The sequence below is a fragment of the Dicentrarchus labrax genome, unplaced genomic scaffold (genome assembly GCF_905237075.1).
Source record: "Dicentrarchus labrax unplaced genomic scaffold, dlabrax2021, whole genome shotgun sequence".
In the NCBI taxonomy this organism is placed as follows: domain Eukaryota; kingdom Metazoa; phylum Chordata; class Actinopteri; family Moronidae; genus Dicentrarchus; species Dicentrarchus labrax.
Window position 1 is genome coordinate 21433765 of NW_026136712.1, and position 13620 is coordinate 21447384.

A 13620-nucleotide genomic window follows, 5' to 3' on the forward strand; every position below is an offset into this window, starting at 1 on the left:
TCAGTCTGTATTATGGATTTTTATCCATTTTTAACAATCATACAAACTTAATAGGCTTCTTTTTTCAGTTTTAATCCTTTTTTTTTAACGATACAGAGTTTTTGATGAAGTGACGCAGGTTCATTACAGGTAGGTGGTTTATCCACGTTAGCTCGCTTTAATGGCCGCTGGAAGTAGGGTTGCTAAAATGTGTTCATGACAACATTTTAAACTTATGACTTTCTCCTTTTTTACTGGGATTTACACAGTGCACAGTGAGTTCTGGCAGGGAAGAGGTTTGTTTGTTATCAGTTTTGTTTGCTAAAAAGTATTAAAACTTGTGTAAAATGTTGTTAGTAACTAATAAATAGGCCATAAATGATCCCAGCAATTCAAATTAACGCAAAAAAACCATGAATGTCATGCATTTAGCATTTAATATGTCATCTTTATATAGAAATATTTGATCACTTTAAATCATTTTCCAAGTGTTTCTGCGACTAGAAAACTAGTCTCTAAATATCCAGACTAGGATGTGTATTGACTTTATATGGCACTATATGAGCCTCCTCCTTTTATCAGAATATTATCTGTAGTCCACATCCGGGCTGTAGCTAGACGTCTCACTTGACCTAATCTCTTCCAAATATGTGAGTAAATGTTAAAGATCAGATCTGCCGGCCGGTATCGACTATATTAAAGCTCTGCCACAGAAAGATAAAGAATTTTATCAACATATTTCAGGAATTACTGCGATAAGAGCTTTTAGTTATTTAAGTTATTTCATAAATTCAACTTTAAACCGAGCTGTGGGTTGAGTCTGTTTGTACCTTTCGACTGACTCCTCCGTGATCCAGGTAACTCTTCAGCTTCTCCAAATAAGCCGATGGTGGATTCTTCACTTGAAACCTCTCCTGAAGATGCAGAGAAACACACACACACACACACACACAGACCTCTAATTATATTTGATTGCAGTACTGCAGCGCGGGGAAGGGGGCCCCGGAGGGCAGGGCTCAGCCGGGGTTTCACACAGGCACTTTGATTACACAGCGTCTTGTATGCAAATGGTTTGATCTCAACCATTTTCCTGAAATGAGTGAACTGTGGAGCGGTTACACTCACACACAGTCCGGCTGCTGCAGACTCACTCACGCTCTTTAATTGAATCTATTCTGTCAGTTTTTGAAATCTGCGGGAACGTTTGGTTTCCATTTTTGTGCAATTTGAATTATTTTTCTCTGAAGAGAAGCTGAGTGAGCCTCAGTTCGATGGGGACAGGTGTCCTCTGTCAAGCTCCCATCATGACGCAGGGTGTTATGGGCCTCCCTGTTGTTACTACGGTGATGTACAATATTAATGAGCTTCCTTGTGTGTTTGTGTTTGTGAGGATTGGAGCGGTTTGGTATTTACACTGCTCACACTGTATGTCCGCCGCCCATAAAACATGTGGTGGCAGCGGTGGAGGAAAACATAAGGAAGATGTGGAGAGAGCAGACCCACCTGGTCACAGATCAGGTCCCACTTCTTCTCGTTGTCATACTGACTGAGGATCTTCACCTTGTCTGGAGGGAGATTCATCGTGTTCTGGAAACAGAGACACAGCCTTGAAAGTAAAACGTGAACCTATGCATGACAGAAAAGATATATTATCTATTCATTATTTCTCAGGTTTGGCAAAAAGAAGTTCAACTGAAATCACTAAAGTCTCTAAAAAAACTTTTACTAAAACTATTACTATTACTGAAATGAACAAAAAAAGTCTTAAAAAAGCTCCTTTAGCCTTCAACCCTGAGGGGAACATAGACTGTATAGGCTTGGTAGGTTGTGAAGCTCAGTGTGGCCGGGCAGCGTGGGTAGAGTTGTTAGGGGCTGAATGAAGCCTGGTTACTAAAAACATCCACCCTGCTGTCACTCAAAGCGGCCACACCCTTAATCATGTATAACTTTAAGCTTTAATATTCGAGGAACTGCCATTTTTTCCCCGCCCCTGCCCCTCAAACAGCCTGAGTCCGCCACCGGACGGGAGGGAATGCCCTTAAAACAAAGGAATATTACATATATCTTTATATATACCTTAGGTAGTGTTTTTTCCTTAAAACAGATACGTACTGTATTCTGTAGCAGAAAAATAAAAGTCTTACCACGTATCTGTACCCGAGTATGCAGCCTAATCTATATTCTGTTATTTGTAACAGGATTAGTTGTGCTAAAGTATAATTCCTGTACCTACAAACTCCCTCGTTATCCCTGTCCTAGAAACAACATGACAACAGACACATAAACAATAACACATGGCTCGCAGTGTGAATGACCTCATTGTCCTCTCTGAGTCAGACGTCCAGTCCTGAGTCACTCTGTGAGTCTTTGTTTCTTATGGAAGCATTAATCAGCTCTGTGTTAGTGTCTGCTGTCACAACTAAGGTTACTAATGTTCACTAAAACTAAACTAAATACACTAAAACTAAGTGTGAAAAATATTTTAATTAACTGAAATAAGAATAATTGTTAGACTTGAACTACAAACTGTGTTTGTCCTGTAATAACAGTTCTGAACTTCTTCAATCTTGTAACTGACATTCCCAACCTTTTTCCTTAAGGGACATTTTCTATCATTTAACAATCTGACTCAGTGACATATTTTATGTATATTTCATATTATATTAAAAACTGAAGAATGAATCCAAACAGTGAACTCAGTAACTGCAGGAAGTTTGTGTAAAGCCAGTGATTTGAATGAATTCTGAGCAGATTATTTCCTGTTTAGGGAACTTTTTATACAATTCTCTGTCTGTATTATGTATTTTTTTATTATTTTATTTTCTTCTCCTCGATGTTTGACCATTGTTCTATTACAAAATTTACTTTACTTTTCTTCATTTCTTCTTCAAACGCTGAGATATCAGCCTACTGTGTATATTGTTTAAGTTTTCTTACACCCCTTAAAATTAAGACGACCTTGCGACCCCCTGTGAAGCTTTGGCGACCCCTAGTGGGGGTCCCTACCCCCAGGTTGTGAACCACTGCTCTATAATATAATAAAAAGAAACTAAAACTAAGACTGAAACTAATAAAAACTAAATTAAACATTTTGACACAACAGAAACTAAGGACTGAAACAGAACTGAAACTTTATACTTTATTCGTGCATGTAAATTCTGAATTTGTTTTGGAAAAACGCCGGCTGATCCGGCTCTCCGATACCGACGCACGCCACCGAACGAGTAATGAGCCAGAAACTCTCGCTGTGGTCAAATTTGTGTGCGTGGATGATAACAAACTGCAGAATGCAAACTCAACCCTGCTGTCCTTCATTCTCCTCATTAGGTTTCTGAAAATAAAAGATTCTCATCACACATTTCACACCCGTTAATGCACTGCTGGTGTCCCATATAATAAACACATCAGCTGTGCTAATTTTAACCCACACACACACGAAACTGGGCTAGTCGACAGGAGACACCCACTCAAGGACGATACACGATCTCCTCACTTTGCTTAAATGCTTCACATCCTCCTCATATCCAACCTCCTTCCTGTCCGCCCTCACACCTCCTGCTCTCGACTCAGCAACCTGAAGCGTCCATCGCGAGGTCAGCGAGAGCGTGGAGTCACCAACTGTGACTCAGCCTGCTCGGGAATGTCCAGCAGTGGTTACTTAGTGGTGATCTGCTGCGTTCTTTACCTCCAGAGCCTCAGAGATTAAACCTCCAGCTGAACCACAGAACCAGTTTTTACATCTGAGTTTGGTTCTTTTATTAAATAAGTTCCTCGCTGTAAAAAAGTTGAGAAAACTCAGGATTTCAAGGCTCAAGTCAAACTCTTAAGTTATGAAATAAGCTAATTATAATAATGATAATTTAGTTTTCTTCGTTAGAAAAACTTCAATATAACATCTGCATTTTAGAATTTAATATATATGATTCATATGTTGATTGATAATATAAATAATTTAATATCTTTAATTGCAACTTTTTCAAAGCTCATTAAAAGAACAGTAAGTAAAAAAAGAATCAAAGATTTAAGTTTTTCTAAAGAAAAAAAGTAAATTATTTTAACAAAAATATTAGAGGTCAACAGAACTTTTTTAAATTAAAATGTAAAAGCTCTCAAGAAGACAGTTTAATTATTTCAATTAGGAGTTGTTGTTTTTTTTTTTTTACAGTTTTTATAGTGCTGTTTCTTTTTAATATGCTTGTTTTTAAAGTGGTGAAACGCCTCAATCACTGCAGAATATCTGGAGATGTAGAGATATAACTTTGGAAATACTTATTGTATCCGTTCCTGGGGTGAAAGCTGAGGCACAGCACATGGAAAAATACTGTGTGGACGTCATTTGTGCCGTGCTGAAAGAACAGGGGCACAGCAAATTCCAAATAGCACAGTAAAATCAATGTTGTTGTGAGGCTGGATGTGAATCTGATAAATCAGGCCTGATGAACGGAGCCGCTGGGTCGATACGGGCTGGGTATACTCAGCCTGATGGATCACTATTAAACAGCACAAATGGAAAAGAAAAACAACCCTGGTTTACTCTTCTACAGAAAAGGTTTAAAAAACAAACAACTTTTACTTTAAATCTTAAAGGTTATATATGAAATATACTGGATGTCACACTATAGACCATGTAAGACCAAAACATTCGGACAGAAGTAAATCAGTCACTAAAACCAGTTAAATGTGAAATGGCTCCATTGGTTGCAACGTAAGCTAATGTTAATCCTTATTTTGTCTAGTATGTCCAATAAAATGTGTTGTTTTTACTGACAGACTCAGGTTGTTATTGTCAGTGTCTGACAGAATTATGGAAAGGATCCCTACAGAGATAGACCTTTAGTTTAACCACAAACAGGCAGAATCACTTTCCACCAGACTCCAATAAAAAAAACACTCATTTTAACTCACTTATCATTAAAACGTCGTAACTTCATTCAAAGTGGACAGAAACAGAATAAAACTGATTAAAAGCGTCTCTGTTAGTGTTTCCAAAAATCACCAACTCTGGTTTGGTGGAAATAAATCCTTAATTCACCGACGTAGATGATAAAAACAGCCGTTTCAGTCGGAGCAGACCGACTGTGGAAACAAACCACAGAGAGGCTGCGATACAACACAGGCAGAGGGAGAGAGACACCATGTGACTCTGTGTCTTTACACAGAGAATCGCTGTTAGCTGATATATTAATGTATTAAATCTCACATTCTTTGAGTATTTCTCTGTAACATTAAACTTGGCTAGAAAAGGGACAATCACCTTTAAAAAACACGTCTTTAAGTGTTAATTATTCGAGTTTAATACTCAAAAACTCAACCTAATCGGGACTTTGTGGATGTGGTTTGATCACCTTTGATTGACAGTAACGAAATTACCACCAACTCTGATTGAAATCTTGCTAAACTCTGTAAAAACATCTTGTTACAGCAGTATACTTTGTACAGTACGTGATACTGATCTGTTGATCTGCCATATGTTACCAATACGAAGAAGATGTTGGTGCAGGAATAACATTCAGCCGTTTCCAGTGACACAAAAAAAAAAAATTTTCTTACGTGTTCAGAGCCAGAATCAGCCAGCTGGTATTTTGCACAGCTGTTCGCTATAAAAAGAGAAAGTCTTAAAGGTTATCAGCTCGTCCCATTTATGTCCCGACACAAACGAGAACATTGCTGCACTGAATCTGTTTTTTACATGAACAATTACACAGACAAAGCACCTGACCCAGAGGAGTGCACTTCAGCATCAAATGTCAGCATCTAATCAGGTAATCACATCGTTCACTGGTGCATTGTCGAGGAGGCTGGGCCCGCTGTGATGGGGACAGCGGGGAGCCGTGTTTTTGTAACGACGATGTCAAATACAAGCTGTGAGGCAAATAGTTCTCAAAGTTCCACAATTTTAACGAGTTTAATTTTCATCTCTGGCTCGCCGGTGGCTGCGTGTCCTTTGTGGATCGTTTTATAAGACGCGCCAAGTGTGAGGGCATGTGGTTGTTCTTGTCACACTCAAACTGGCACTCTCTCCATGACAACCTGCACAATAATTGCCTCAGTGTTTTCCAGGCTTACACAAACCCTCTAACTCTGCTTTAAATAAGCTGATTTAAGTGGCATTAAAAAGTAAAATGAGTGACCTTTACACCGGACATTAACATATATGCAAAGCGACCGAACGGCAGCGACTCGAGGTTCATTTCAATAACGCAGAATTAATGTGATGCATCATGTAAAACAACACAGGAACACAGTTGGGAACTCAAGAAGGCAGCGGGAAGCGTGAGACAATGTGTTGACTTCAGCAGACAATAGTGGGACATTTTTGTGTCTCTGAGTGATGCATTCCTGAATTCCTAAACATGCTGACTATCCCAAAAAAAAGACGGATCAATGGAATCGTCTCGTTCAGAGAAACAAGCTGTGTTTGCAGCAAAAGGCTGAACTCAAACGTGCTTTACATAAAAATACTGTGCGACTCCTTAGTTCATCCTCAGGGCTCCGTTATGTAAAATTGTGTTTTTGTTTTAGCATGAAGGGAAACTACAACCTGAATTTCATTATACAACCCTGCATTGTAAAATGACAATTAAAATACTTTGCATTAGTCTTCTTGCCTTCTTCTTACAGTGTGAGTCCCCAGTAAATAGAAACTGCATAACAACATGCTAACTTGCACATGTTGGGCAATTAGCATGATTAGCATTAATAATCAGCTATAGGGCAATATTTCACCAACTGCCTGGCCGGTTTGGACAATACTGGAGTGGCTTTGGGGATTTTTGAGTATGTAGAATCCATTTCAACTCCTGGTGGGCAAATTTTGATTCATTTTGAATCCATTTTTAGGTTATTTATATGTTCAGGATTTCAGATAATACATCGTCATTAAGTGTTGATGTATTAATTACTGTTGATTAAGTTTGTCTTTTGGTTTTACTTGCTGATTGATGATAAACCACATGTAAAACATTGTGTTTCTTTCTCTGTCTCCCCATGCAACTATTATTCTAACCGTAACAATAATTTGGCCACAGTACAAAATACAATTCGAGTTTTCCAGGACAAATAGATTATTTCCAGGATTTTTGGTCATTTTAATCAATTTCCAGGTGTTTCCATGACAGGAAAACTAGTCTCTAAATTGCCAGGTTTTCCAGGACGTGGGGGAACCCTGTTCAAGGCCTAGAATTTAGATGATTGGATTTTAGACTTGAACAAGAAATTCAGTATGCAGTATTCACTCAGTATGCAAGAGGCATATTTCATTATCTGAATGTGATCCTGCTAAAATAGTAATATTCTGTTCCTTCAGTCGACTGTCTATCTATCAGTTTGACAACTTCTTAACCTGATAAAAGTGAGTAAACGTTCTCTCCTGTTTTCCTTTCTCTTCCTGTCCGTGTCTCAGTCTGTAAATACAGAACACAAATCCACAGATGTACATTTACAATTCCACCCACTGCCGCATTCCCTGTTGGGAAATATGCAAAGTGTTATGTAAAACCTTGAGGGAAAAGTGCTCCACGTAAGTGTGGATGTGACTGAAGCGTTTGAACGCTGGCGTTATCAGTCGCACGCTGTGCTCTGCAGATTTCTGTCGCTTTGATATTGATTCTTTCAGTTTGAAAACGCTGCAGTGGCATCAGACACGAGCGTCATAATGTGAATAAAGCATCAATAAATGCTGCTCACAGGACCCGGTGGCTCATATCGCACACAAATACTGCAGGCTCACATGCAAATGTGTACATGTGAGCACACACACACACAGGGCCAGCTCTCTGCCATCCCTCTCCAAATCCACACCTCCGAGTCTCACACTCTCCCTCACTCTTGTCCCTCTGAGCCTCTGTAGAATGAGACTAGGGACAGTTCGCAGCATCCCTCACTTCTGCCTCTTCACACATACTGAGGCAGGCAGGCAGGCAGGCGGGCGGGCGGGCGTGCGTCCGGGTGGGTGGGAGGGTGGTTTGTATGCAGACGGAGTATCTTCTCCACTAAGCACAGGGGATTTGCTATGCAGACTCAGCAGAAGATGAGGGGGTAACTCGGTGGAAGTAGGAGGAGGAGGAGGAGGAGGGGGGGATAGGTTGGTGGGAGAGATGATCTATATTTGGTGGGATACAATGGTGATGTAGCAAAAAGCTTGCTGATAACACCCAGGGAATGTGCTTGGCTCGGGGCGGGGAGGAGAGAGGGTTTTAGATGCAGCAGACAGTTAAACTGCTGCAGAGTGACGCCTGTTGTTTCGCACAGGAAAGCTCGAGCTGCACGATTACTTTGACACAAAAAGTTGTGTGATATGATTTGCAGTTAGTGTGGGAATGATTTAATTTCATTTTCACTTAAAAAACGATTAAAATCATGATGATGTGAAAATTGTGGTGTCTACAGAACTAAAGTTGTTCATTATAATCCTGTCCTGTCGCACAATTGACCTTTTGCAGCTTCCTGGGATTTGCATATTGCACTCAGCCACGTTGCAGTCTCGATAATATTGCGATTAATTGTGCAGCACTGATGATGCACATTCCTACCAACACACACTACTGCAGACACACACACACACGCTCAGGAGGAAAAACCTGCAGCAGTTGGCACAAGACGTGTGCTGCTGGCACATTAATTCATTGCAGTGGTTATCCCACGACCCCACCACATCCTACACACACACACACACACAAACACACGATCATCCCACTGCAACACAGATTGAATTTACTCTGCGCACAATGTGGACACGAACTGTAAGTAAAAACATATGCAAACACAGTTCTCCATGCAAAACAAGAGACTAGAGTAGAAGCATTATCTCTATCAGAGGGGAGGGATATCGCACACTGCTCCATTTATGGAGAGAGATGAGAGATGTAGCAAATGAAAAATGTCTTATGACTTCTTTAATATTTGACTACTGGATGGTTTACAAACTGCAGTATAATGTGAACAAACAGGTGAATGTTGAAACATACGGTATGAATACTGTATAAACTTTATGAATAGTAAAAAATAGACAACCCCGTCCACACACTTTTGTACTTTTTGGAATGAGGCTGATTGATTGGTTTGTTTTTTGGTAACTCTTTGAATAGATTGCATTTAGCATTTGCTTTGTCTGTATAAGTCAGATAGTTTTGTGCCTAAACCTAACCTAAATAAGTTGCTGAAATGTTACAAATACTCTGTAATGGTGCTTGTAAAGTCGTCCTGACTGAGCTGCTAGAGGAGTGGGTCCTCTCAAATAAAGGATAAATAAAAAACTGTTTCTACTTTACATTGCCCCCAATGCACAAACCTCCAGAACAAGATGTCCAACCAACATGCATGCTTACGTGTCCAGATACATTTGGCCACTTAGTGTATTTGACTAGTGTCCGTAGGGAAACTGAAATGATCACAAAACCAGCAAAGAAAATCAACGATGGCGTTTGGTTTACAGATTATACAACGAAAGGGCTGCGATCCCTTAAACCCGCCAGTCAGACGGTCAGAAACATGGCGCTGTCCCCCGCCCAGTTAACTGCAAATTCATGCAAAGTAATGCATCAAAAAATAGACTCAGCTGCAAAACAAAATCAACAACACAAACAAAAAGTCCGTTTCACTTTGTGTCTCTGAAGTTTCACACCATGCAGCTTACCCAGCATCCAAGTTTCAAACAATATATACGCTCAGGTTTAGGTGAGCTGAGTGAAAGGCTAAAACACAATAAAAGCGATTCGATCCTGTGAGTAACGCTGGATCACCTTAAACTGTACTTTAATGTTAGATGAGAACCCAACTTCACTGCTTGACTACCTCAAGGTGTGGCTTTTGGGAAAGAAACGTTCTAGTTGAAGGGAAATCAGAGTTTCTGTTGCCAAGCCACTTCAAACACGGTATGTTCAGCTCCTTTTGGGCATTATTATAACAAAGTCTCACACTCGGAGAGCAGGAACCTCCTTCAACACTGTTCTCCAACTGTAGCCACCGGTAACGAAACACCAAGGTCGCGTCCTCGCCGTGGTTGCTGCAACTTTTTAATAACCCGAGGAGGAGTTTACATTTTACAGTCACACAACAAAGGGTTTTTTGTTCTCTATTTAAAAGTGTTTTAGGAAGAAAGAAAATACAGGGATTGCAGGTTGCAACACCCTCGCCTCACCTTCCTGTTCTCAGAACTCAGAAGGCCCTAAAATAATGAAATAAAAGTGAATTTTTCACATGGTTCCACTTTTCAGTGAGATAAAAATGTAATGAAAATATAATTTAACTGTTACATGAATGAATCAACATGAATATCTCTACAATCCGTTCTCCGACTTGCCGTTAGACTCCGATATAATTCCCATCACCTCCATTTTTCAGCTGAACTGATTAGAACACAATCTTATGATTCAAGTTTCATTATTAAACCGTCGGATTTAATGAGCTGATCTTTGGTCCTAAATGTCACAGAAATCAGCTGAAATGTTTCGGACACAAGCTAATGACAGCAGCTGTTCAGCAGAGGCGATTGGCGGTTTGGTTCTGCCCCAACAGGGAGCGCTTTACGTTCACACACATTGATTGAACTGCCTCGGTGGACGGGAGCAGCATTCATCAGGCCTTTAATTGATTACCGTTCACCTTCAGGAGGAGGAGGCTGGTTCTGTAAGTATGCTCGCTGACAACAAGCCTCGGGTTGGTCTGTTTATGTTTCATTCTATCACCGATCAGCTCAGTGCGGTGTCACATGTCATCGTGCACTCCAGCGAGAAGGCTCGGAAAAGAATGACGAAAGGAATGCAGTTAATCGCGTTGTAAGTCGTCTGGGCGCATGTTGAACATAACTGTTGTCTCCAAACTCCTCCTTTGTTTGTTTCTTTTTCTGTCATGCTGTGACAGGCATGTTGCTGTGAGCAGGAGACAACTCGACGGCTCACTCAAGGAAGTCATGAGGAGAAAATCAAGCTAGGTCGAGGAATTCCGGTCACTGAACGCCTGATTTCGTCACCGTGGCTTTGATTTACAAGAAAACCACAAGTACAAACAGAGTCTACCGCCGCTGACCACAAAGCCAACCAGCTCAAGAAGTCTCCAGTTACACAGCATGGCCAAAAGTTTGTGGACGCCTCGATAATGCAGCCATATGTGATCGTTGGTTATTGTGCGTTAATCTGCTGAATGTTCCCATTCAGACACACGAGCATCAGTGAAATTAGGCAGGAAGTGCATTAGAGCTGCAATGATCAGCTGATTCATTGATTAACTGTCAACTATTAAAATAAACCAAAATTCTCTGATTTCGACTTCTCAAATGTGCAAATCTGGTTTCTTTAGTCTCCTATAACTGAATATCTTTGGGTTGTGGACAAATCAAGACATTTTCTGACATTTTATGGACCAAACAACTAATTAATTGAGAAAATGATTGACAGATTAATTGATTGATTAAAATAATCGTTGGCTGCAGCCCTGAAATGAAATTTGTCCCGTTTGTTCGACCTCAAGAATACACACAGTGTTTTGTTAAATGCAAACATACATTTGTTTCAGTACTATTTACTATAAATGAAGCATGAAAACACAAAAGGTACTGCACTTATGTCAGTGTACACAGTGTTTAGTACCTATAAAGAGCTTGTAACAACTTTAAAAGTCACAAACAAACCATGTCGTCATGCAAACAGTGGCGTCAGATCAGATCGTTTTAGTTAGTTAGGGCCTTTGGTTGGGGCCCTGATGTCGGGTGATAAGGTTCGGCCTGCAGTCAGTTTTCGAGTTCATCCCAAACGTGTTGGATGAGGTTGAGTTCAGGGTCTTATAAGCTCTTCCACATCAAACAGGGAAAAACCATTTCTGCACTGGGGGGCATTGTGAAGTTTAAACAGGAAAGGGAAAAATGTTGTCTAACATATCATTGTATGTTGTAGCATTAAGATTTCTGATTGGGGCTGAGAGGTGGAAACTAAACCAACACCCAGTGAGTCTTCAGTGGTGTCCACATACTTTTGGCCATATAATGTGTAACTCTGTAACACGTAGACTTTGCTAAAAGATAATCTAATAAAATATAAGTAATTCTTTATATAAAAAAGGTAAATTTGTAGCTGTCATGATGGAAGTTTAGTAGCACATTTGATTAAACTGTAAACAGATCTGACCCCCCCCCCACATCATTCTTCCTCCAGCAGACCATGCAGTGAGCCTAAAGCTGCAGTAAGCTCCAGTATAAAGGACCTCTTATGTATCTTTCCACTGTGGCATTGTGTACCTGGCACTGCGATAAGCTTGTCCAGAGGACGTGCACATTTCCAACATATTCCAAATTCTTTGTTTTCTTTCTGCCGTTTGCTCTCTGTCCTCTGTGTGAAAGTTGACATGTGGTCCGACCTGCTGCACAAAACTCACCAGCACGGCACTGAAGCGTCGCTCCAGCTCTTCTTCAGGTGGCATCGGGAGTTTCTGCGCCTTGGTTTGTTTCTGGGAGCCCGTGGAGCCCAGAGGGGCCGCCGCCGCCTTGCCCTCCTTCCCCTGAGGTACCTCCATGCTCCCTGCTGCATTTCCCATGACTGTATATCCGATAGATCCCAGAAATACACATACAAAAAAGAAAAAACCTGCTCCCAGAAATGTGCCTCAGCTAAAAACAGTACTAAAAGTTAATAGTTTTTATTTTCTAATTAGTTATTTAAAGTTAAGTTTGAAGCTGTGTGAGGCGCCGGCCCGTGACCTTTGCTTATTTCCATGACCCCTGGCTGTTGGTTCATGCTGAAGTTGCACCCGTTACTCGTCCATGCTCTCAAACGAGGAGAAAGCGGTGGGATGAAATCCAGCCCTGCCACTGAATGAGATCCTGAAGCATTATGAAACCCTAGAAAGAGGGAAGGGGATATCCTGAGAGTGACAGACAGAGTGACAGCTGAAAGAGAAAAGGGGAGGAGATAGAGTTCAGAGCCTGTAGCTCTTGCACACAGGACGAGGCTGCAGCGAGAAAGAGAAATTAAAGAGATGAAGATTAACCAGGAATAAGGTATCACTTCTGGGGTCTCCTCTGCACAGGTGGGGGAGAAAACTCTGGAGGAAACTACTCCAAAAGCTGCAGTGCTCTCAGGGAATGAGAGTTAGTTGGGCTTGCAGGTGGTCTACAGAAGCCCTCCATCTGCTGTTGGATGCTGGGAGTCTCTGGGCCTTTGATCTCCATATCCAGAGGAAAAAGAGGAAAAGGGGAAGGCAGAGATCCAGCAGGCAGCCACTCGGTCTATCCGAAACAGGGACAGAGAGAGACAGCAGCAGAGGCATCAGCTCTAACAGAGGAGAGCTCAGGGAGATCGGAGCTCTCTGGGTCCTAATGCCTCCAGGTACAGGGAGGCACTCCTTCAGTAACACACAGAAGCTGGAATAAACTGAGTGTGATCAGGAATTTTAAAGGTTAAGTTTGATGTTTTTCTGCATTTTTCTTATAAACACCAACTGTATCCAACTAACTAACGTGTAATATCTGCGCATCCAAAGCCTGAAATATCTCATTCCTCTGTGCCGTAGAGCTCCAACAACCATTAAAAACACATACATGAGCCACACTGTTGCACTGGGTGAGAGGTTCACACACACACACACACACACACACACACACACACACACACACACACACACACACACACACACACACACTGTAGTTTAACA

The 13620-nt window shown here is 41.0% G+C and overlaps 1 protein-coding gene across 3 annotated transcripts in view; it reads right to left on the reverse strand.

Moving 5' to 3' along the window:
- fmnl1b (formin-like 1b) overlaps positions 1-13224 on the reverse strand; it is a 35568-nt gene extending 22344 nt beyond the window's left edge. For 2 of the 3 annotated variants that reach the window (XM_051418010.1, XM_051418009.1), the window contains exons 1-3: positions 12346-13224; positions 1483-1566; positions 810-893 (exon numbers count right to left, since the gene is read on the reverse strand). In XM_051418010.1, coding sequence (XP_051273970.1) covers positions 810-893; positions 1483-1566; positions 12346-12504 — 327 coding nt within the window. In that variant the 5' untranslated portion in view covers positions 12505-13224. The remainder of the gene's footprint in view (positions 1-809; positions 894-1482; positions 1567-12345) is intronic. The other variant, XM_051418008.1, reaches the window with a different exon arrangement.
- Between the last annotated feature and the right edge of the window lie 396 nt (positions 13225-13620).